The 24,956-nt window shown below is 31.7% G+C and overlaps 1 protein-coding gene, 2 long non-coding RNA genes and 1 pseudogene across 4 annotated transcripts; 2 read left to right on the plus strand and 2 right to left on the minus strand.

The window, feature by feature from the left end:
• Positions 1–464: 464 nt before the first annotated feature.
• On the minus strand, positions 465–10,485 carry LOC146722361 (catenin alpha-like; annotated as a pseudogene).
• A 6,237-nt stretch (positions 10,486–16,722) lies between these two features.
• On the plus strand, positions 16,723–17,516 carry LOC146722362 (uncharacterized). The gene is made up of 3 exons (XR_014925200.1): positions 16,723–16,931; positions 17,023–17,185; positions 17,280–17,516. It is a non-coding gene; the product is annotated as an uncharacterized LOC146722362 (long non-coding RNA).
• LOC146722363 (uncharacterized) lies at positions 16,724–23,331 on the minus strand. Its single transcript, XR_014925201.1, has 3 exons — positions 23,098–23,331; positions 20,788–21,521; positions 16,724–16,849 (listed from the first exon to the last, which is right to left on the minus strand). It is a non-coding gene; the product is annotated as an uncharacterized LOC146722363 (long non-coding RNA).
• Positions 18,556–23,389, plus strand: LOC146722364 (uncharacterized). Of its 2 annotated transcripts, none has more exons than XM_085484906.1 (4): positions 18,556–18,614; positions 20,811–20,848; positions 21,298–21,546; positions 23,109–23,389. In XM_085484906.1, exons 1-4 carry the CDS (start codon positions 18,611–18,613, stop codon positions 23,214–23,216), a joined length of 399 nt encoding a protein of 132 aa, XP_085341032.1. In that variant the 5' UTR covers positions 18,556–18,610; the 3' UTR covers positions 23,217–23,389. The 2 variants fall into 2 exon arrangements, with proteins under 2 accessions (XP_085341032.1, XP_085341033.1); XM_085484907.1 differs by lacking the exon at positions 23,109–23,389 and adding an exon at positions 21,932–22,916.
• Positions 23,390–24,956: the final 1,567 nt, after the last annotated feature.

Here is a 24,956-nt window from a genome sequence, read left to right on the forward strand (position 1 = left end):
AGACTTTTAAGGGAACCTACTTGAGAGAATGTAATCGTAATACTTGATATATCTTATTTTTAAGAGACCTTTGTATATTACAAAATACGAAAAACATTTCGTATGTATTTATAAATAGAAATAGGTATATATATATAAAGAATTATTCAATATATATAGAGCTGAATATATATTGCTCTCTGGTTTTCTTCTTTTGGCCTTTCATAGTAATTGAAATCTATATTGCAAATATTACATTATATTGAATACAATATAATTTTAATATATATATATATATATATATATATATATATATATTAACACACATCAATCTTGATATATGTTCGATTATTATTAAAATAAAATTGGTAATAAAAAGAATATTATCGTTGCTACGAACTACTTAAATAAAAACTGTAATTCATTTTTTTTTCACATATTCCTATTCATCATCAGTTGCTTGTATATAAAAATTAAAAATAATATTCGTGAATAACTATATAATATATTTACTTATATACAAGTTAATATAGTAAATACTTTATAATCTGCAGTCTCTTTATTTCGATACAATACTGTGTCAATCCATGAGTTTCATTGATCTCTCGTATAAACTCAATTTTTTACAAAAAGATAAAGATAATAGAATTTTTTATAAAAAGAAAAATTTACAAAAATAAATTTCTAATCTAAATGCTATTACGTCAAAGTATTGATTTTAAAAAATCTAAATAATATACATCGAATAAAAATGACCAATATATAGTTGTATAAAATAATATAAACCAATAAGAGATATATTTTTATTGTCGAAAAATAAGTTAGTATGCAGGAAGTATTAGGATTCTTGTAAGTTGTCGCCTGAAATATATGTCACTCTTACAGCTAGAAAAATTGAATAGATAATATAAAGATTTTTCATTGTAGAAGTTAAAACTTTTAAATACAATCATACTGTACGGACTCGCAAACAAATATGATTTATAACACAAAATTCTTATTATCTTTAATTGTGCCCTGTAAGATTGAATATGATGATTGTGTATATGTATCTCAGCCTTTCTTAATTCGTACTACTGTAATTTTCCTCAGCCGCTAAAGCGGCTTCTCAACGTTGCATTGCTTATTTCTTGGGATTATGTATTATTCGCTTTTATTACGATTGTTTTCAATTAAAAACTAATAATTAACATACTTAAATTGTATATTCATGCATAACGTACCACGGAATGATCGACAACATTCTATATCATTTATATTTTAAACTTCATCGAAAATAAAATATCTTGGCCTTCTACTCTTGAAAGGTGATGCTGTATGTGTGTATATATATATGTACACACACACATATATATATATATATATATATATATAAATACATTACTTTCCATTTACTTACATTGGCAGAGCTTATACGCTCTCGGTAGGACTTTGAAATTCCGAAAGTGCATGTATAGGATTCTGTACCTTCTTTTGTGAACCTTTGCGCACTTTCGCTCTCACCTCTTCGGGTCTTTCGGGACGTACCAACGGTTTCTTCTCCGGAGCCTTCATCTTCCATATGACAATAGGAGACTAATTGGAAACACAAATAACAAATATGTATCGTTACATTATATTAAATATTAAAAAAAATATATCTATATATTTTTATCATTCATTTTGTTCTTTCAGATTATATTAATGATTATATCAATTAAACGTTTCAACATTATATTTTAATATATGTATTTACAAGAACAGCATAAATAAAGTAATAAACTTTTAAGTTTTTAATATTTAACACAGTACAATAATAATGTCAAATATAGTCTGTAACATTTGTGCATGAATGATTTATTATGTTATATATAGAATATAAAATAACATGTACTTACATACTGAAAGTCCACAATGTTAGTGTACCAAGATAAAAAAAACATTATAAAATAATACAATGAATAACTATAGTATTTTATAATTTTATGATATTAAGACAGATATTATTAAACTTTTTTATTATTGTGTAATATTTTAATACATCTTTCAATGACTTTGTGAAGCATTTAATTTAAATCTCTATAATTGAGCAAGCTAATGAAAATTGAAAGAGGTATGATGATAAATTGTTTAATTTCAATATGAGATTAATTGACTACAATAGCTGATAGCAATTAACAATATACTGAGACTTAATTGTGACTGAACTATTGTGGTTAAAACAGGATATCTATTCAAATTTTTGTTAAAAACAATTCCCTGAGAATTCCCTAATCTTTAATTTATTATAAGCGTCTATTATAATGTAATATTAATTATTTATTAAATAATAAAGACTATTAATTTTTATTAAATATTACTTATTAAAAAACTGAAGAATTTTTACTAAAATTTTTACTTTAAAAACTTGATATTGTGAAATAGATCGGTCAATAAAAATTTTAATAGTAAACTTAAATATTGTAAAGATATGCTAGACATATGTTTTTAAAGGTGCTAAACAAGAGTAAAATTATCAAAAGGATAATTTATTTATAAAATTCTCTAAATCTCAAATCCATAAGAATTCCCTGATTTTTCAAGATAAACAATTCCTTGAGAATAGGTTTTAGAGTTTTCTCGGAGTATAAACACCCTGTTAAAAAATAATATATAAATGCGATGAAAACTGACTGTGTAACCGTGGATTGTCGTGGATATTTTGTAAGACATCAACATAAGAAGCCTTCACCGTAAGCACAACAGCGTTCAATCAAGTTTTTGGCAGCCTGTTATTATGAGAGGGTTTCTTCTAACTTGGGCCGGATACGGACAATTCGCCGCTGATATTTACGTGCACATCTGCCTTCCCACCTTACTTGTAAGTATTCATCTTGATGGCATAGAGCGCTATGCGTTTTCCAAATATGCTAAGAGATCCTTCCTTGGTTGTGGTAACTTTCCGGTGTCCGGTGCGGTAGCGCAATCTGTTCTAGTCACTTGTCGCAGTTTTTTTCGTGCCAGCTTCGGTAGGATTTTTCTTCGCGCTTTATGACGGTCCATGGGGTCAGTCTTCAGGGGACCTGTGTTCGACCACTAGTAAATTCCGTTCATCTGCCATCATAATCATGCACATGTGCTTTAGCGAGAAACGATTGATTTCCATTGCCGGCCGGCATCATCCATTTCGCACCTGGTCTTTATCGAACTTGAGGTTCTGCTCTTGTAAATATTCGACCTGCTGCAGGAGATTGGTTTTTTGCTTATCCTCTTCTTGGCATGTCTGTGTGCCATTGCCGGTTGGTCGTGTGGTTCTGGCGTACAGGGGGTTCGGGGGGTGGATGCCACTGGGTGCCTGTGCGTCGTGGGAATCTCGTCCACAGTGTAAGGTGGGGGTGGTGGGTGTTTTGCGGCCAGTGGCGCCCGGGGTGTTTCTTTTGTATGCGTTCTTTGTTTTGGTTTGTACTTGCTATTCGTGTTCGCCAGGCGTGTAAGTTGTTTGTGGTTGCGGGTGGGTCGGCCGAGGTTGCCGTTACATGTCGGCAGGATCCAAATAATCCTCGGGACGGGGGTGGCCTAGAAAAAGGTGGTTGACAAAATTGGAGAGTTAGAGGTATGGGACAGAAGTAGATTGTAGTATAGGCCGTCGTTGTGGTCCTAATGTTTCGTGTGTTCTCTTGCGAAATTGTCGGTCTTTTGTTGGGACGGGCTGTTCTTGGGGGGGTGGGAGGCACCAGCGCTTGCCTGTGATCTTGGCGCGACGGGTGGGTGTTGGTGGTCGCGGTCGATAGGAGACGCTGGTGTCTTGAGTGGTTTATTTCGGGCGGGGATGAAATTGCATGTTGTTCTCGTTGTCTTTTCATTCGTTTGTCTTGCGCTGTGGGATTGCTACGTGATGCATGTGTGTGTCATCTACTGCGTGGTCGCGGTCCGTCAACTCGTGTGGTGCTCAAAGTGGGGCATTTTACTGTGGTTTTCTCTGAGTTAAGGCTGCTTCACCGCTTCCTCAAAAAACTCGCTTCGTATTAAATGTCAGGGCTCGTAGTTTGTCCATCTCATCTTGCACGACGGTGCTTGCCCAGTCTGCGGAACGTGCCGATGTATGGCACCTGCTTATGGGGCTGTCCGAGAGTCGCGTGGTTGCGTCACCTTGGGACGGCACTTGTTGCATCGTGGGGGGGGCGCTAGCGGGACGCACTTGTTGTACTTCGTCGTCAGATATGATTGTCCGTTGTTGCGGAGACGGGCTGCCAGGAAAATCGCGATATAGGGGTGGATATCGTTTGCTAGGGCGGGGTGGGGTCCTTTGGTTGGGGGTGTCCGTTAATACACGCATCTGGGTCCTCTTCATGTGGCCGGGCTTGGGTGGGCATGCGGAATACGGTTTCAGAGTTGCCTTCGTTCTGGGTGGGTGGTGCAGGGGGTCCGGGTGGTGTGCGCTTGGTGTTCGGGGGCCCTACGACACGCGCAGTTGCATTTTGATCTACGGTTCGTTTGTTTTGGCACAAACGAATTCCTATCTGCGCCGCAGCGTAAACGCACCATCTTTACGGCCTCTTCGTTGTTGGACAACTTGCTGCATACCAGATTCGCAACCGTTCAAAAGAAACAATTTTAACTTTTATTGTCTCGAAAATATTTCAAGAAGCTAAGATCACATAAATTTTTCCCCTATTATTTTAATAGATATGAAAATTATTTTTTTATATATTATTATATATTTATATAGATATATATATATAGATTATATTTAATATTTTTTTTTTACCTCCACCAGTTTTATTCGCAGTTCAGTGAAAATAAGCGCATCCTCTTCCCCTCCTGATCCAACTTTTTCCGCTGCTTCATACAAAGCCGTGTAACGGCGCGCTTGTTTCCATAAACTATCCGATACTTGATCCACCACAGGCTTTGGCGCAATTTTGGCTGCGAAGATCGGACGGGTCGGTTTCTGCACATGTGATCTATTGCTTTTCTAAGCCTTCAGATTGTTCCTTGAGCCCATCTGTTTAACATATATTCGTCGATAATTTTATACACTCCTCGATAAAATATTTTTGTACTTTACCATCTGTACCTGCATTGATTTCATATTCACACTCGTTATTGTTAATTGAATCCGTTCTGTATTCAGAAAAATATTAATGTAGTTATTGGGAAAAAAAATTATATTTGATGGGGATTGTTATTGTGACTAAAATAGATGTTTATGAGTGAGGTGGTCAAGTTTTTATAGTGTTTGTGGTTATCTTATTATTCGTTATTTGCTGTTGTTTGTTACTTAATAATGATGAAATAGGAGTAGTTAGTGGTTTTAACAGCATATTTGTAGAAGCGTATTTACAGAGGTTAAGGGAGGGGTATATTGTTTACAGGTCGGTGTTATCTCCAAGATTGACATGTGCCCCCCAGTTTGTTGGGTCACGGTTGTTCGCACATGTTGGGGTGGGGGTGTGTGATAACGTTGCGAAAATCAATATTTAACAAAAAAAGTCAATTGATATTTTTTAATGTAAAGCAATTAAAATAGATTAAATGGCTTTATATTAATATAGACAAAAATAAAACTTTAAGCTCTACTAATTTCAAATATCCGAAAGATTGAACTCATTATTTTGAAACAAATTTTCGTTAAGGAAAAAGTGAATCTAAAAGTAATTTAGTATTTACACCACAAAAGTGGCCTTATAAATCTAAAATATGAATATATGTTGTGGTGTATATATATACATATATATTATTTAAAAAATTGGTATACTTGGCTAGTAATAACAGTACACTAATTCTCTACATGATGCGAATCTAATCGTTTCGTCTTGCATTTTGATTTTTAGTCATCATTTTTATACAACTGTCAGTGACATCTTATTATTTATTTAATATTCATGATATAAAAGTAAATTATTATGAGGTTGGGAAATTAGGAAACTAATATTAAACCTGTGAGCACACAGCTAATACTCTAATGAATTAGTGCTGATATTGTGGTATAAACATATCTAATTATGATAGTGTGTGGAATCTAAGGTAACGTGTAATATGTGTTATTAAAAAGAAAAACCCAGAAAAAGTAATGTTTTAATTAATATGCAACAAAATACAAAAAAATGTAGGTTATTTCTCGCATATTTTACCCGTTTCCCACAGCCCGAGCCGCTGTAACTGGGCCATCAACCAACAGAACAGAATCAATATAATATTGTTTCAATACTTATAAAGAATACATGCATATTTTATGAATAAATGACTATAGTGTGTAAAATTTATATAATGTAAAACAAGAATAAATGTTTTAAAATTGGAATAAAATATGTGTTCATACATTAAATGTTATAAAATTCCAAATCACTGAATAAACACTTATTTCAAGAACAACCACAACAAAGGTAACTATTGTTTAATATTTACATCGTGTTTATTTTAAGATCTAGTCACAATTGTTTCTTATATCAAATAAGAATTAATAGGGTGTCTATTCAAATTTTGTAAAAAATTTCCTGATAAAACTAAAATATAAAAAAAAGATAAGAAACATAAACAAAAATAATTTATTATGAATGCTCAGGGAATATTATATATTTTATAATGATGTTATTAAATAATAACGAAATCTAATTTATTATATCTATTAAAATTTAAACAATTTAATTTAATCAATCAAATTTAATATTTGGCGACGCTAGTGGTAAAAATAAACTTGGCAACATTTGATTTCGACCGGTAACTAGCAATTTTATTTAATCTTTCACGACGTTTGCGACATCTGGTTGTTGGTTGGTCCTTATCAGTTAAAAATTCGATAACATACTTTAGCACATCGTGTTATAACCAATGTTAAACCTTCCAAGAACTATCTAAATGTTAAGTTAAATAATATTAATATAAATTTATAAACATACCCATTATTAAACTGAGATTAACGCAACATTCACCCGGTCTTATTTAACATTAATAGTTAAAAGTTTAAAAGAGAACACGTCCCATTCGCTATGATGTGTTTCGTCAATACGACTACTTTGAAACGAGCGACACTAAACAATCTTTATTATTTTGTCGTAAACATTTGTCAAATTTCAGAAACGTCGGAAAGAATAAATAAAATTGCTAGTTACGTCGAAATCAAGTTTGCCAAATTTAATTTATATAATTTTGATACTAAAAATAGATTTTCGATAAAATAATTACCTAAAATTTTAATTAAACCTTAATAATTGCCAAGATTGCTAGAAAACCACGTTTCTTAAAATATGCTAAATAAAATAAAATTAACAAAAGATCATTTTTAAAAAAATTCCTCCCTGAATCGAAATTCCATGAGAATTCTCTAATTTTTTCAAGCTTGAACGAAATTTCTGAAAATCCAGGGTTTTTCAAAGTTTTTTCTTCCCAGGAATACAACCCCTGAATTGATTTACTTAGGCTGGATTATCATTATTCAAACGATTTACCTTAATCTAAACATTTTACTTATTCAAAAACCAAATCAAAAATAATTAACTTAAGCATCAATTGTTCTCTAATCATGATGTTTATAGTGATATATTCGTATCTATTCGTATTTCCTAGTAAAAAATCTATCCTCCTTTCACATTCCTTTGATAATAATCTGTTATGATTCGCACATTTCTTTTTTCGTTTTGTAACAATTATAATCATCTTTACCACGTTGTTCATGTATTCACTCAGGAGATCCTAAGTGCTTTGTCTGATCTACCGCGTTTCACTCAGCAACAATGCCTCCTCTATACGTTCGTCCTAGTGCAACGATGAATCTGCCCATCAATGCGGCTCCGCTGGATAAACTTCCAATCTCTCCTCAGACTCGGCGGTCGTGTAACGGACCTCGTTTGTACGCGAGCGTGAGACATCAACCATCCTCTCGTCAAAGTCATCCACGCGGCGGCCAACTCCCTGGACCTTCATAAGGAGCTGACTGTCCGGCGGCGTTTTCATTGAGCACGTCGTTTATTGTATTTACGAACGGCTTCGCAACAACCTGCTTTCAAACCCACGTAATCACGATTCGCCTAGTCGCTTAGCCGCCGCCGCAATATCATGATGCTGCACGAATACATTCGTACGCAGTGAGCAGCATGGTGGAAGTTTCTTTAGAAGAACGGCTCGAGCAGCCGCCAAAATCGTCCTTCAGCTGCGGATCTTCAACTCATGCCTTACGTTTGGCTGCTTGAGGATCAATGCAGCGGCATTTCTTCTTGCCCAATTCCTTGATATTCTGAATAATTCAACCCTGCGAGAGGCGTTCTTCAACTTTTATTCAGATCATCCTCTACCACAGACCCGATTATCAAGAGCAAATGAACGCCACCCATGTCTGCCTAGAATAAGCAACCGTGTCACGCGACAATAAATTCCTTGCGGCGCGCACATATTACCACGTTTCAACACCGAACATGGATCCTCAAAAATTCCCTGACAATGATTTAATGGATAGCATGTAATATAGCAAAAGTATAACGTAATAATTCATATTTATAAATGTCATAAATAACTGTTTACCTACCTAGCCGCAATGCTCATTGCTGCCCTGTTTTCCTGACTTTTTTCTTCCAAGCGCTTAACCTTTCTGCCTGTATGTCTTGGGATTTTCAATAAGCGATCTTTTCACCTTTTTCAAATAAACTTGGTAGTTGCCTTTTCTACATTCCGACAAGCGCGCTATCCCTCTTCGATTTTCCTTTCTCTTCTTGCTGCCCTTTTTGTATTCCACTAACGTGGTAACTTGAAGTACAAGTTTGCCTCTAACGTTTTTCTCTACAGACTAGTCCGATTTCCAAGTTTTTGGGATCCGCATTTCAACGTAATTGGCCCCAACTGATCAGACATTTATGTTCAATATTGATCCTAAATTTTACACAATTATATCCTTATTTCCTATTTTGTTGCCTCCTGCCAAAGTATTTTAAATGTTCTCAAAAATTTCGAGATTTAAATCTGCAATGTTTTAAATATAAAAATATTTTTGATTAATTAATGGCCAAATATATAAATATTCCAAAATTGATTCTATTACTTATTACCAAATAATAACAGTCACAGACAAATGGTCAGATTTTTTATATCAACACTAGTAGCTTTTATACATAAAAAATTTTTAAAAATTTTATATAAATATAAGTTCAAAATTCTTTATTAGTTATAGCACAATTCGAACTTGTTATAATCTTGACAACATACAAATATGAATCTTTAATTACTGTTAAGAAATCTTCTTCGAGATATTCTTTAAAAAGCCTTACATTCTCTACACAACCATACATAAAATGAATATGTACTTGTCATTTTAAAAAAAAAAAAATTGACTTTTAGGATAATAATACTAAAAGATATTGCTTATTACAATATTCAAAATCAGCAAGTTTTCATTATCACCTTTTAAACAACTTAAATCATTTTTAAATAGTAAATATAACTAGAGGAAATAGATAAATAGACATTATTGAACGACTCATCATTTATGTATGCCGTGTTCACTATCTAATATAGCAAAGACTGTATCCTGTTTCATATAAATTCTAACTTTTTGTTACAACAAGTTTTTAATAAAGCATTTGAGACCTGTTTATAAATCATTTTCCTTTATTTTCTGGTTCTTGCTCATGAACATACTACTAAGGTTAGATGAAAAAATCAAGATATCGTATCATAGATGCATTACTCTTCTTGACCCAAAAATATTGAATCACTTTCTCATTGCATTTTTATCAAGTCTTCTTTTCTTATTATATATAATTATCTAGCATAAATTGTCACAATTTAAAAACGCAATCATCTTATTTGATTCATTTAACAGGTATCATCTATTCATAATGAGACTAATATATATTCAGTTTTCCCATTCCACTCATTAAAACATTCTTAGACAACACTTTTCAATATAATCTCTATTTTCTACACCCAACACCATATTACTTATAAAAGCTTTCACTTTCCTAAAATATTCGATATATTAAAATTTAGAAAAGATCAATATATCGATTCTGCTACCATTTCTGATCATAAAATTACCACCCACCGAATGGAAAATTGTGCCAGCTGTCGGGTATGTCAACTAACTAAATTCTCGACTGTATCCTCCTGCTGATTTCTCAGCCAGCGCGTGTGAACGGTAAACTGAATCACTGCGACTGATCACAATACAATCTTTATCGTTCTACTCGTCCGTGAAATTTCGCAATACATTTTAACCTTGCAAAAAAAAGGATCGTTCTTTCGCATCACGTATGAGGGGCGAGGCACTCAGGAAGCGGCAGGCGACGAGAGTATGCACAAGGACGAAGAAAGGTTGAAGGGAGAATTCGAGGGAGACGAGAATCCGGCTACCTGCATCAAAATAGAAAGAAGCTCTCTTCGGCTGGCGCGATTTTTTTCTCCCTCGTCGTCAACAACAGCCTCGTGCGAAACGTGACGATAATTGGGCGAGAAATTGGCAACAATTAACGAAACCCGATCGCGGAACAGAGAGACCGAATTTTCCAACGATGTATCACCCCGTTGCATCTCGCTTAGCCTCGATTTGTCTGACGTCATTATTTTCCGTTTTCCCGCTTGAGAGAACCGACGCGCATCGCCCGCTCCCCGCGAGTTGTCATTGAGGCGAGGCCGGTTTTTTCGCGCATCGCGTTCAAGAGGAGAGGAAGGATCCGAGCGAGAGGAAAGCGAAGAAGAGGGGGGAAAAAAAAAGAAAAAAAAGAAAAAAAAAACGAACGGACCTTATAGATTTTCATGTTCACGGGAAATTTTAGAACGGATCTACGGAAGTTCACGAACGTGGCGAATCGGTGCAAAAGGTGACCCGGATCAACCTCGACGGTTCGCGACACTGTCAAATTACGAGTGAAGGTGAACAGATCCTCCGCTCCGCGAGATTACATAATCACTCGTTCTTAAGACGAGCGTCGATAAGAACACACAACACGATTCTGCGCACGAATTTTGGCATGAATTTTATTATCGTCACGAAGGAGCCTCGTCCGTTGATAAATAAGAATTCGTCGTATACGACGGAAAAAAGAGAAACGATGCGAGAAGATCACCGGAAGAAATCTTCAAGCATCTTCTTCATATCAGTGTAAAAAAACATGCGTTTCTATCGTACAAGATACTCCTCGTATCTTACAATAATTTCCACGTGAAATTCATTCTCATATTTTTTACCAACATTGTTGATCGGCAACTGGGTTGCAAAATTAAGGGTTGAAACTGTGGATTATTATTACTTTGCACCTCTCCCTATTTTTCACATTGGTCCTAAGTGAATCTTACTTAATATAGAAGTTTTTATGAAAAAATAACTCTTTCCAAAGAAAAGGATGCCATTAAAAAAATTTAAATAGAACAAGACACAATTCTTGTTTGAGATTTTCTTTCGTAAAGATTAATTCAGTAGGGATATATTGGAAAAGTGTCAGATTTAAAAATAATCTTTGCTTGCATCCTGATCACCTTTGTCACACACATCTTGTTAAGCAGCATATCTCCCATCATCCATTGGTTAGCTTATTGAAAATATATATTCAGAGTTAATTCAATTTGTTTTTTATTAAAACATTAGACTTTATTACGAGATTTTGTTTTTTTTCAGCTGAAATGCATTGTGATACAAATGCACAATCCGTCACTCTCAAACAACTGACCTATGAGATTAATGCCATAAACAGAATCTGAGCATCGATTAGCTCTACTGGGTACCATTTTAGAGATCGTTTGAAGAACTTCTAATATTTGTACCACATATGCAGAAGTTTTTTAGACAAGCAAAATATAGATTATCAGATATTTGTGTTAAATAATCACAGGTATTATATAAAATAATGTGCAAACAATATTGAGAGTGTGGACAAACTCTTCTTAAGTTATTTTTATACTTGTTTTTCCCCCAAATGGATATTTTAGAAAAAATAGAGATCTCTATAAACGTAGGTTTTTTGGAAAAAAAAAAATTTTTTGTTCTTGAAATCCCTTATGTAGATTTTTTGCCTAAAAATGATCTTTCTAGCAAAATTCCCAAGTAGAGGCCCAAACATCACATATCTCCCAATTTACCCCCGGGATAAATTACAATCCCTTTTTGGGCATCCGCTCAAAAAAAGGGTGTTTTTTAAACCCCCTTTAAAGTAATATTTAAGATTTAAATATAAATTTTTTTTAATACATATGTAATTGTAAAATAATGGTTTTTTTAAAAAAAAAGCTTTCATAAAAAAAAAGGGGTTTTTCCAAAAAATTTGGGGGGATGGGGTTTGGGGAAGATGATGATTTTATTTTAGTTGAAAAAGCTAGTCAAATCCCAGCCCCCCCAAAAAATTTCCCCAGGATTGCAAATACATTTCATAAGTATCTTTTTTTGGGGGAAATTTTCAAATGCTAATGTATTTTTAATTGAAAAAATGAAACCGAAATTTGACTGGAAAATTTTTTAGGGGCCAATCCCTGACAGAAGTCAAAAAAAGAGATCAACAAGTTTTACAAAAGGGGAAAGTTCAAAAAAAACCCCGACAGAGGGCTAAAATAATGTTTCAAAAAAAAAGGGGAAAAAATTTTAAAGGGGAACTATATAAATATTCCTTTAACGTATAAAAATCTTCTGTGTGTGAAAAATAAATACCCCCTTGGGTGAATGTGGAAATGTCCATAAAAAGGAAAAGGGGGAAATCAAAAGAAAAAAAAAAAACCTTTTAATAGAAAAATTCGCCACTCGAAAAAATTTATTTGTATTTAATTAAATTAAAATTTTAAAAAAGTTTCAACAACAATTCAAAATTTTCCCCTTTTAGTATTTAAACTATTTTTAGCTAAAATAAAACACTTTAAAAAGGGTTTTTTTTTCTTTCCCTTAACTGAAATTTTACCCCTTTTGAAAAAAAAATTCTTTTTTTTTTTTCACAAATGAATTCATAATGTTTAATATAAAAAAAAACTATTAACTTTTTTTTTTTTAAAAAAAATTTTAAAGTTATTCAAAAATATTAATTTTTTTTAATATAAACATTTTTTTTTCCCCTAATTTTTTTTATTTTTTTTTCTATTTGATATTTTTTTTTTAAAAAATTTTAAAATCTTTTGTTTTTGTAAAGGGTGTTTTTTCCCATCTTACAATTCGTATGTTTTGAAATGTTTTGGTTTTTTTTAAAATCCTAAAAGTTTTTGTACTTTCTAACATTTTTTTATATTTTGTTTTTTGGTAAATTTTATCTAATCGTGAAGCTCCCCCTTTTTTTGTTTTTTTCCCCAACCCCCTTTTCATAGCAGATGCCCAAATTTTTAAGAAACCCTTTTTTTTTATATGCAAAATTTCCTCCAAAAAACAGATCTTTATTATTTGATTTAGTATAAATTAAATGTGGGGAAAATTTTATACTAATTAAAAAAATGTTCCCCAATTTTTTAAAAAAAAAAACAAAAAATTTTAATGATTATTTGCAAAAAATTTTAAATTTTTTGTCAAATGTGTATTAAAAAAATACAAAAAAAAATTTTTAAATTTTTGTTTTTTAAATTATATACCCTTTTTAAAGTTTCTAATTTTTTAGAAAAAATTTTTTTTTCCCCATCTTTTTCCACCCCCCTTGTACTTTTGGTTTATAAAGTTTTTTATTTTTTGGGCCCCCTTTGCAAAAGTCTGTCTAACCCATCAATCCTTTTCTCTTTCCCAAATTTTTTTCTTTTAAATAAAAGAAAAATAATAAAAACACAGTCTATACATATAAAATTTTCCGTACCGAAGTAAATTTTTTTTTTTCCAATGTTTTAATTTTTGTCGGTACTTTATTAAATTCCCCTCTTCAAAAACAGATTCCCTTGTTGATTTAAGATGAATCCCTCAAAAATTTAATGAGGGAAAATATTATATTTTAAAAATTTGAAATAAATAAATTATATCAAATAAAAAAAACAATTTAAAGTTTTTTTCTAAAATTTTTTAAAGGTTTTTCAAAAAACTCAAGATTCTTTTACTTTTTTTTTAGAGGAAATTCTTTTTTTAAAGTCTCAAGCTCCTCACCCAAAAAACAAAAATTTAAAAAAAATTAAATTTTTTTTTTTCCATTTTATATAAAAAATCTACCAGTAAAACCAGCCTTTAGCTTTTCCCCCTAAATTTTTTTGTTTATACCCCTTTAAAATTTTTCAACATAATTTAAAAACCCCCCCTTCATGCTTTGTGTACTTTAAGTAATTTTGGGGGTCTTTTGTTTTCAGCAAAATGTTCCCTAAATCATACGCTCATTATTCCCATAAAAGATTTTTGTAAGATTAAAGTTCTGCGAAAATAAAGCAAATAATAAAAAAAAGGGAAACAAATTTTTTAAGAGCTTTTTTTTTTTTTAACGTGCTTCTTTTCCCGCCCCCAGGGGGTTTTCCCTCGGTTTGAAATGTTTTGTAACTTTTTTTTTTTTTTTATCATGAATCTTCAAAACACTAAAAATTTTTTGCCCTTTTCTGTCTGTTAAGCGTAAAATGAAAAAAAAAATTTAGTATATATATTTTTTTAATTCATTTCATTTAAACGTAAACTTTTTTTTCCTTTAAAAAACCCCAAAATATTTTTTAAATTTTTCCATCCAAAGGGGTTATTTCCAAAATCCTGAAGAAAAAAACTGGGGAAAGGGGGACATCTTTAGGTTTATTTGCCCCCCTGGATTTTTATTTTCTCCTCGCTAGTAAATTTTAAAAGCAGAAACCCCAAATTTTTTAACGAATGCTTGTGCGTTTAAAGAATCTTTTTTTTATTTTTCGGAATTATCGAAAAGATACGTGTCACGTTTTCCCCAGTGATGCAAAGGAAAAAGTAAAAATTTTTTACCCCGTGATCGTACCTTTTAAAATCAAAACACGTTTGAATAAGGTTGGGCTATTTTTGGGGTTTTTCCATTTAAATTTCGTAAAAACCTTTGGTTATATGCGAACAAGGAATGTCAATTGAAAAAGTTTTAAACCCAAATTTAAATTTAAAAAGGGGGAAGAAAAAAGAAGAAAAAAAAGCGATTAAAATTTTTGGGGGTTTTAAAAAATTTTTTCACGAAAGACCAAAAATCACTTTGTTCTGGGGGGAAAATTTATCTGCTTAATATAAAAACCATAATGTTTTAAGTAATTAATAATTAAAAATTGATTTTTTCGTAAAAAATCAAATTTATTTTTTTAATACATTAAAATTTTTTTTTTTTATTTTCAGACAAAATCAAAAGAAAAAATCCGCGGTTGATTTCAATGAAAAAAAAGTTTTTTAAAAACATTAAAAAAAGATTTGCAAACTTAATTTCGAGGAATTTCCTATACAATTACGTACTTAATTAAAATTTTCTATTTGTGCCGTTATTCTAACATTTTAACAATCAAAAAAAAAAAAAAAATTTTTTTTGGGGCAGGGGAAAAGAGCCTGATAATAAGAGAAATTCAAACAGCCTGAAGCTTATTAAAAAATTTTTGCAAAGGTTTTAAAAACAATTCAAACACAAACGAAAAAAATTTTAAAAATAATTTTTTTGGGTTAAAAGGCAACTCATTTTAACGTTTGGGCAAGACCTTTTTTAAAGGCCATCGCAAACCTTCCTGGGCGTCACTGGGGGGCGTTTTTTTACATACCGATTGCGGGTTTCAAAGAAAAATCCTTTTTACATAAAAAAATTAACCCCAAAAAAAACCATACATTTTATTAAATATTTTTTTTTTAAATATATAAATATATATACAAAAATATAAAAAAAATTATTTTTATTCCAGATCCCAAAGAAAAATTCCCAAAAATGATATGGGGGAAAGACAATCATCCGAAAAACCGGAAGAAGTACCGTTTTAAATCGCAAATGGGATAAAAATAGGATTTCAACAAGGGGTATTACCCCGGGGGTTATGTTAGGGGGAAGTCTTTTTCCCGGGTTTCGGGTTTAATTTTAATTTGTAGTTTTTTTTTTCTCTTTTAATAAGATTTAAATGATTGATGAATAACGATTGTAGATGAAGCTAAAAAGGGGAAAGACCCCAAAACTAATAAAATGTTTAAATACTGTTTTTCCGCAAAAAAAGCATTCGATGGAAAATTTGGTTATCAATGGGGTCTATTTTTTGTACCTGCTAATGTTTAAAGGGCAAATTTTTTCGTCATTCATGTAAAATCATAAAAATCACTGTGTAAAAATTTAAAAATTTTAAAAAAAACTTTACAGTCGGTAATGCAACCATTTTTCAGTCTGGTGCAAGCCATGGTTGAAGAAATGTATCGCTATAGTGGGGGAAGGGCCACGGGCAAAAACTGAAGCAAACGGTTTCATTTTTTCCGAGCGTTGATGTACCAAATGAAACCTTTGGGGAAAATCTTTTCTGTCTTTTTTTTTACTATTGCTATTTACTTTTGAATTTCAATAATAACTATTTCTTACTTCTTTTTGGATCGGGTTGCCCTTTGGCGAGATTAGGGGCATACACAAGACCCTTGAAATTTTTTAAAAAACAAATTTTCAAAGGAACAAGACAATCTACACGACTTGTAACTTCTTTAAATTACCTATCGTAAAATTATTTAAAAAATATATTTTAAAAAAAATACATATATAAATATTTCTTCTTCTTTGATTTTTTTTTTTTTAAAATTTTTTTTTGTTTTTATTTTTTAAAAAATTGTTTTCCTTTAATGTTTCTTTTAATTTTTTTTTAAATTTTTTTTTATTATAACCCCAATTCTATATTATATATATAAAAACTAAAGTAATCATGAATTTTTCACAGTTTGCGTGACGCAAATTTATTTAGCGAAAAAAAAATTTTACCGGGATATATGCCAGATCCTGGAGCGCAACATATGTGGGATATGCTATCAGCTCGTGCGCTAAATCCAGACAAGCCATTGCCACCTATTGCCGACGATGTAAAAAATCTTGTAGAGCAACCCGACTTTCTGAAAGAAAAATGTGGACCGGTTACAGAAAAGATAAAAAATTGTTCTCCTTAGAAAAGAAGCAACCTCTTAATATTAGGAAGTGAGTATTCTTGATCAAAATTAAAATTTATACTCTGAATTCAATACGAGTTCAGCATGAATTATTGATAAATGTAACATTTTACTTTCAGGCGTAAAAGCTCAAACGAAAGAGATAATGAACGATCTAATAACAGTGACGTAATAATACCAAAATCAGTTAAAACAGATGAAAAAAATATTTCAAAAGAAAATAATGATGAACCGAAGAATATGATTTCTTCTAATGAATGCAATTTTAACTTTGATGAAATTGTGAGTATATAAACTTTCATTTATATTTAATTGCAATTTTTAAATACATGCATATATATAGTCGAGTTTTATAAAATTATAAATATTATTACAGGGTGATATGTAAGAAACTGGCAGTATGTAATCTATATATGGTATTTGCATTTTTATAATTTATGCTTTTTTAATTGCGGCGTGGAAAACTTAGAGAGAGAAAGAGAGAGAAGCATAGTTTTATATTGAATTTAATTAAAATTTATTTTTTTTAAATGAAAATGTATACATGCGTATATGAATATATAATATATGTAATATATTTAATGAGAAATGTATACAATTAATTTTTCCAGAATAGTAATTTTTAATTTTCGTTATATCTTGAGAGTGCCAAAAGTAACGATGACGTTATCATCGAATAAGGGAAACATGAAGACGCTTGTGCCCACATAACGCCCACCTTGTTCTCCTCAATTTACCAAAAATTTATTGATCTTAAACACTATTCCCTATATTTAAGGAATAATCGAATATGATTTACATATAAATTTAACATATATAAGATAGGCAATTATGATTTACATATTTATAAATATTATATATGTGTGTGTGTGTGTGTGTGTGTGTGTGTGTGTGTGTGTGTGTGTGTGTGTGTGTGTGTGCGTGCGTGCGTGCGTGCGTGTGTGTGTGTGTGTGTGTGAAATTGCAATTTTATTCGAGAAAATTAAATATTAACTAATTAATGTGTATAGTATATTTGCAGATAGGCTTTTGCAATGTACCGCCTTCATTCATTTAACTTTTCAATTATTCCATTGATTCGATTCACGAGGATAATGATTCGACGATTAATTCTATATTTATAAAAGGAAAGAGACGGTCAGTTGCTTGTGAAACGCGCTATTTCTCGTCAACGACTTTCACATTTGAGATACTCTATACTCAGCGATGGATCAAGGTATGTTAAGGCCCTAAACGTAACATTATCTGATATATTGTATAATATCGCCACATATACATTCAGATATTTTTATCTCACATTGAAAAATATCTTATTTTTAAATTATATACTCTATAACAAATTAGATATTTTTATCAACAAATTATAGATACTCTTATTAAAAATCTTAATAATTTGTACATTTAATAATGACAATAAATATTTTAAATTTTAAATTGTTACAATAATAATAGTATGAAATAATTCAAAATTTAATTAAAATATATATCAAAATATTTATATTTATTTATTATGATATTTCATTAATGATATATTCTTTTTGCTAGGTCTCCCTTCCTTTTATGCACAAGGCCCCGGATGTGGATCCATAGCGTACTATCCAACAAACGGTCCTCGAGCAGAGAGGACGCGGTGATTCAGTCGACGAGAAGACGTTGCGTCGTGAAGATCAACAGGTGCGAACGAACGTTCATCGTCGGAGAACAACCATGGGTAAGTCGAAGGAGACCTGGTTGACTCAGCTGATTTCTTTTGGACACCTACGCAATTCACATCCTAACGAAAGCTGATGGAATATTGGATAACAGGACATTACGACCCACGACGCGCCGTGCTGGAAATTTTTACTCATCTGTCGTGAAGAACCATCCTAGATTCTTCCTCGAGCACGCGTATGTGCATGTATGCCGTCATCATGTAAATTTTAACACTTTTCTTTGCGCTCGAATAATTTCACAACAATCCATTTTCATATATCAAATACATTAAAAATACATAAAGATGTTCAAGAGGAGATTTTGATTTTTTACAAATATTTGATTATCTTTTGAATATTTTTTTTCTAATATTATACATTTATATTTTCTGATTTAGGGTATAAATATCTGAAAAAAAATTATCGAACGATATCAATAACTTTCTCTCTTGGATACTAAAATACAGAAAAATGTAAAATTATTCGAAGTATAAGTCTTTATATTAAACATATAATTATATTTTATTTAATATATGTATATATAAAGATACTTATACTTTAGATATTGTATATTTTTTATACGATATTCTTGGATAATTAAATTTTGAATTATTACATATATTGTAACAATCAAACTTTTTAAAATATTTATTACTATTAAATATATAATAATTATTATTATTAAATATATATTTATTAATATATCCAGGAGAGGAAGTCAAAATGTGGCTCGGGGTAATTTCTCTTTGAGATATACATATACAATAATATCAGAATACAGAAAAAATACCTATCATACTTTATATTAATATTAAATAATGTAGTTTTTAGATGCTTCTAATCAATATTAATCTTTAATATCTTTATTTAATATTCATTACTTTGCTAAACATCTGAAATTAACAATGTGCACAGACGATAAAAAATATGACAAACTTGAAACATTTTATATGCAATTTAAATTATGCATCTCGAGCGCAACGAAAGTGAAAAGTAATGTAATGAAACTTTCTGCAAAATCAAGTCAAGCATGAGGAAATTGAAATATACCGGAAAAAATAAGAAATTCTGGGCCATTAAATTTAAATTATACAACTATTACAATCTATTTTGCTCCGTAAAATATCACGGATAAATCTCTCGTGATAAAAATGTCACGTTCGAATGCATCCCAATGTACGTTCGCAACATTTTGCAATCATGTGTATTTCATTTATCAAAATATCAGCAATATTTCTTTTTCGAATGAATGCTTATTGAAATAAGCAATATTTCTTTTTTTTAGAAATACGAGAATAATAAGCCTGCATTTTCTGACCCGTAAAGAGATTTATCTGACGATTCGGCGATGTGTGACGCGAAATTTATTTCAATGCACCGACCTGCAACTGACCAGGACACGCTGCATACACATATGCATGCTATTGCGTAAATAACGGGGAAAGTCTTGTAGAGCCACGTTAATGTCAAAAAGCCGAGACGCTTCGATTAATTTTGGGTCAGCGTGAAATAAGAGAAACCTTTCGTGACGCTTCGGAGTAGACTCCTGGCCGTTGACCATGAAAAAAAAACACGTGCAAACGCGCGATGCGAGAAGATATGCTCGAGACGGTAAACACTGACCTAGAAGTGAAAAGTGTGTGGAAACGCGCGTATGTTAATTGGCTTGCGAGAGGAAAAAAATAATGTACGTCACTCTTATCGAGGCTCGTAATCGTGTAATTATGCGACTAGAAGAAAAATTATCTAAATCTAGATCTTAATTAATGGAAATCTGAAGGTGATTGTAAATGAGGAGTTTTTTGCGAAAAGATGTAAGAATATCTCAGAAATAAGTTGCTTAATAAGGATGAATTATAAAATTATAAAATTCTCATTCAACTATTTGAACAATTTGCCAATCAAAAAAAAATAAAAGAAATGATCGAATAATATATTTATTTAAAAATATAAATTAACGAATACAAAAAATGAAATCTTTATAAAGGAATTGTATACTTATTGTTAACACTATGTTCTTACATTTTTGCAATATACTTTGTTTTTTTAATGACAATGAATCGTAAGGTTTTACTTACGCAAACTCCGATCACTGTCTGCTCAATATTCCGGATCCTTTCTCTATATCTTTTTCCCTTTTTTTATTGGTGCACTATGTTGTGTAACTATAATTTTTCCACGTTGACTCACCTTTTTATTTTATTTGTTCGCAGGGAACATTTACGTCTGCAGCCTGCTCGTCGTATTCGCGGTAAGTAGCCGGACTTTCATTCGTTGCGAGACGCATGCACTTCTGAATGCATTTTCTTCAGCTTCCCGGAAGTCGATCGTTTTCTCCGCAAACGCACACATGTCATTAACGTGGGAGTTTTCTGTGCAGAAAGCTGAAACGTCAACGATTCGTTGGATAGGGAATCCGTGGTTAATTAGTCAAAATTGCACACATAAATAACGCTTACTAATTCTCGAAATAAGTGCGAGAAACTTCCTCTAGCGTAAAATTAAAACACATTCCTCTCCTTTCCATTGCAGCTAATTTTTAAACATATATAATAATTGCAACCATTTATCATTTTACACAGCGTCTCGTAAATAACATTGTAATGTTATAATTTTCCAAATTACACATCAAAAAAGGAAGTCTCGTCAGTCGTATACGATAATATTAAAAAGAAATTTTACTCATATTTATATTTTCAGGCGCTTCTCGTCGCGGTGCAATGCGGCGATATAATGCGCAAGAGCATCGTCTTCGACAAGAATACTCCGGATGTGTTTTACTGTCCGCAACACAAACCGATCGGTTTCGAGAAGATGCTGGTCAAGGCGAGACCGCTCTCTAGGCTTTGCCAGTTTGAAGGTCGCCCGATACCAGAAGATTACAAGAGTGATTGCTATAACGACGTGGACGAAACTGAGTACGCCTGCAAGGAGAAGTATAGAATTATGGTACGTGTTACATTTATATATTTCCCCGCAAAATCGCTGGATAAATTCACCGTTTGTATGATTTAAAGATACTAACACCGAGAACATATTATTAAAGATATCATTTAGAGAGAAATATTCCAAGTTTATACAAGATATATTATAAAAAAGATTATTGCTCACCCCTGTTAAAAGTTTGCAAATTTATTTGATTTTTAATTAAATTGAAGTGTTATTAATTGCTTATATAGAATAAAACGCTTTAAGAGCTTGCACATGGCAATCAAGATTAATTATTAATAAGAAAATTAATCATGCTTAAGGAAAAAATAATTTGCTCGACCCGTGTCATCATTGTAACATCGTCGCATGTAACGAATTTGGTGTCGGTTTTTTCTCGTTACAGAAGCGATTCAGTAATCCGGATGGGGATGCAAAAGCCATTGACAACGACTACGACGAGAAATAGAAAAACGATGAGAATGATGTTGCACGACCGCGATCCACGCAAATCATTAAACTCAAATAAAATAAAAGCCACATTACTAATGTTCGGGGCTGCTGCATCATCGAGAGAAAGGACAGCTTTCAACATTTATTATAAAATAAACTTAATTTAGCAATAAATTTACATATAGTATAAAATAATATTTACCACGACATAGATAAATTCATTGTTGTTGTGTAAATCGATTATCCATTTCTTTATATTATATAATAATTAATATATATTATTTGTATTACATTTTTTGTTGTACACATATATGCTTCTAACGAGTATATCAATAATCAATAAATTATGCCACATGTAATACTCAAAATGAAGAAGTGGATAATAAAGAAATAATTAATATGTGAGCGAAATAAATGTATCACAAAAATGACGAAAAACTATTCTAATTATAAATTTTTCTAGAAATTTATAAAAAATGATAAAGTCAATGTTCTACATTTGTCAAGCTTTTTTAAAGGAGGAATTAAAATTTGTATAACATATTAATAAAACTAATCGCATATAATGGATGAACTGGGCAAATTAATTTTTATAACATTAATAAAATTAACCACACAATGGATTAATTCTCTGATGAAAGTTAGTTAAAATATAGTTGTTTTCAAACATCTGAATTTAATTGTCAGTTATGTTTAGTGAAGCCATATTACAGAATTTATTCTGCAAGGTGATTTAATCGTAAAAATTATTCTAAAAGGAATTGATCGCATCTGACAATTCATAATAAAATCTATAAAAAAAAAAAAGATCAGAATAATCTCGTTATAATGGAAATCAAAGTTGTACAATTTTTCCGAATCTCCGAAAAAAATTGTTAATTATTTCCATGTCGTACGAAAATCACATATAAGTAAATAAAATATTTGCTAAATAGACATTGTGCTCTCTCTCTCTCTCTCTCTCTCTCTCTCTCTCTCTCTCTGTTATATTCATTGTTTTTTGTCTCAATATCAAGGAATGCATCGAAATAAGAATACGTGATGCATAATTCTAAATTATCATTCCACATCAATTATTTCTGCTAATATACATATATTATATTGTGATTAATGAACGACCTTTGTTTTAGACGAGACTTCATCCACCGGGTAGCGACACGCCTTATAACGGGACACGCCTATTCAAGTTCTTAGCCTGCAATAAAGATTTACCGTATGCGCAAAAGAATAAGGTGTAGAGAACAGCGGCCGTACCGTTTCAAGGACGATAAAATGTTAATGAATGTGATTAAAAATATTAGCGCCGGAACATTTGCTGCATTATAAATTTTTAATGTTTATATATTATTTATATATTATATATATATATATTTTGTTTTTACTTATTCATGAGATGCTTTTATTGTATTTAATAATTTTAACAAGTTTTACTAATAAAACTATATATATATATATGTGTGCTATTACGTATAAACATATTTTTTATTCAAGTGAGAAAACAAAATTGAAAATAAATTATTTTATAAAAACTATCAAAGTATTTGACTATAATCTTAATTATGTATAATGGGTGCGTTCCGTTATGCACTGCAAGTACTGACAGTACTACCAATAGCGTTCCGATATAGATAGCAGTGCACTGCGAAAGTACTATCATGAGTATATGACGTCATTAATTTTGACGTTATTTCCTGTTGCGATTACTGCAACCGGCGAGGTAAAGCACTCGCAGTAATCAAGATGGCTACCTCCATGTGTACGATGGAACTAACTTTTAAATTCCATATCTGAATATAATGATACAATATTTTTAACGTAATTTTTACATTTTATTCTAGGTATTTTAATTTGTCGTCTCATTTCATTTATTAATTCCATTTCCAAATCGCTTTCACTTGATGACTCACTCGAATATATATATTCTCGATTAAATTATATGTAATTAATGCAATAATGGTATTATCCATTTCACCAATTTTTCACTCGATGATTATTAGCGAAAAAGGTTAGTTAAAAGTCTGCTGAAAGCGTACTGTAGTGCGTTCCGTTTTACTATTTTGCAGTAGCTTCAAAGTGCACAAAATTAAAAAGGAACGCTGTCAACAGTACACTTGCATGACGTCATAGTGCCAGTACTTGCAGTGCATAACGGAACGCACCCAATGATAAAAGCACGAAATGGCGGGAAAGCAAGAGGCTACGCATGCGTATCAATCCAAGCACTTTTAGGGCGGATTCACACTGCATGCGATAGCGAACGTGCGATTCAATATCCAATAGAAGACCTTGTTTTCTAGTAATTTTTATTTGTAATCTCAGGATCTAGAAATGGAAGGTTCTTATTAAAAGAGAGAGAGAGTGTGTTGTGTGTGTGAGTATAGTTGTTATAGATCACGTAAGATCACAGATTAATAGACAGATAGCCAAAGGCCTGCCTAAAGCATAGATTAATAGACAGATTGCCAAAGGCCTGCCTAAAAAAAAGACTGCCATATTCGTGCGATAGACTTTGCCTCTGGTTCGAGTCCGTGCTAAATTTCGTAGACTTGACCAAAAAACTGCCCCTGTCGCCGGTCTCTCCTTCATCCAGACTTTTGGCGCGTGTCTATTAATCTGTGGTAAGATAAAGTAATCAATTTTTAAACTATGTAGATAACTCAAGCACACGCTTTGCGCACGCCAAAGAAACTTTTTCTTCGAAAGGGTACATAATTTTAATTTGCTGAATTTCAATTATGTACATAACTTTAATTCTCGAATTTCTATTATATACATAATTTTAATTCGATGAATTTTTCACGAAGAGAGGTGCTATGCTATATTTGATTGGTTGAACGAGGTTTTAAGACGATCTTAAATATAAGAACGGATTATGAATACCGCCTTAAGTATCTATATATATTCACAGATTAATAGACAGATCGCCAAAGGCCTGCCTAAAGAAGAGACCGCCATCTTCGTGCGATAGACTTTGCCCT

This window comes from Nylanderia fulva, unplaced genomic scaffold, assembly GCF_048542155.1.
Source record: "Nylanderia fulva isolate GAGA-0341 unplaced genomic scaffold, ASM4854215v1 Scaffold325, whole genome shotgun sequence".
NCBI lineage: Eukaryota > Metazoa > Arthropoda > Insecta > Hymenoptera > Formicidae > Nylanderia > Nylanderia fulva.

What these genes read in the sequence shown, in the direction of transcription:
- LOC146722364 (XM_085484906.1), top strand. An exon ending in GCCTGCTCGTCGTATTCGCG is followed by an intron (nt 20,849 to 21,297) that starts GTAAGTAGCCGG and finishes TTATATTTTCAG; the next exon opens with GCGCTTCTCGTCGCGGTGCA. An exon ending in AGGAGAAGTATAGAATTATG is followed by an intron (nt 21,547 to 23,108) that starts GTACGTGTTACA and finishes CCTTTGTTTTAG; the next exon opens with ACGAGACTTCATCCACCGGG.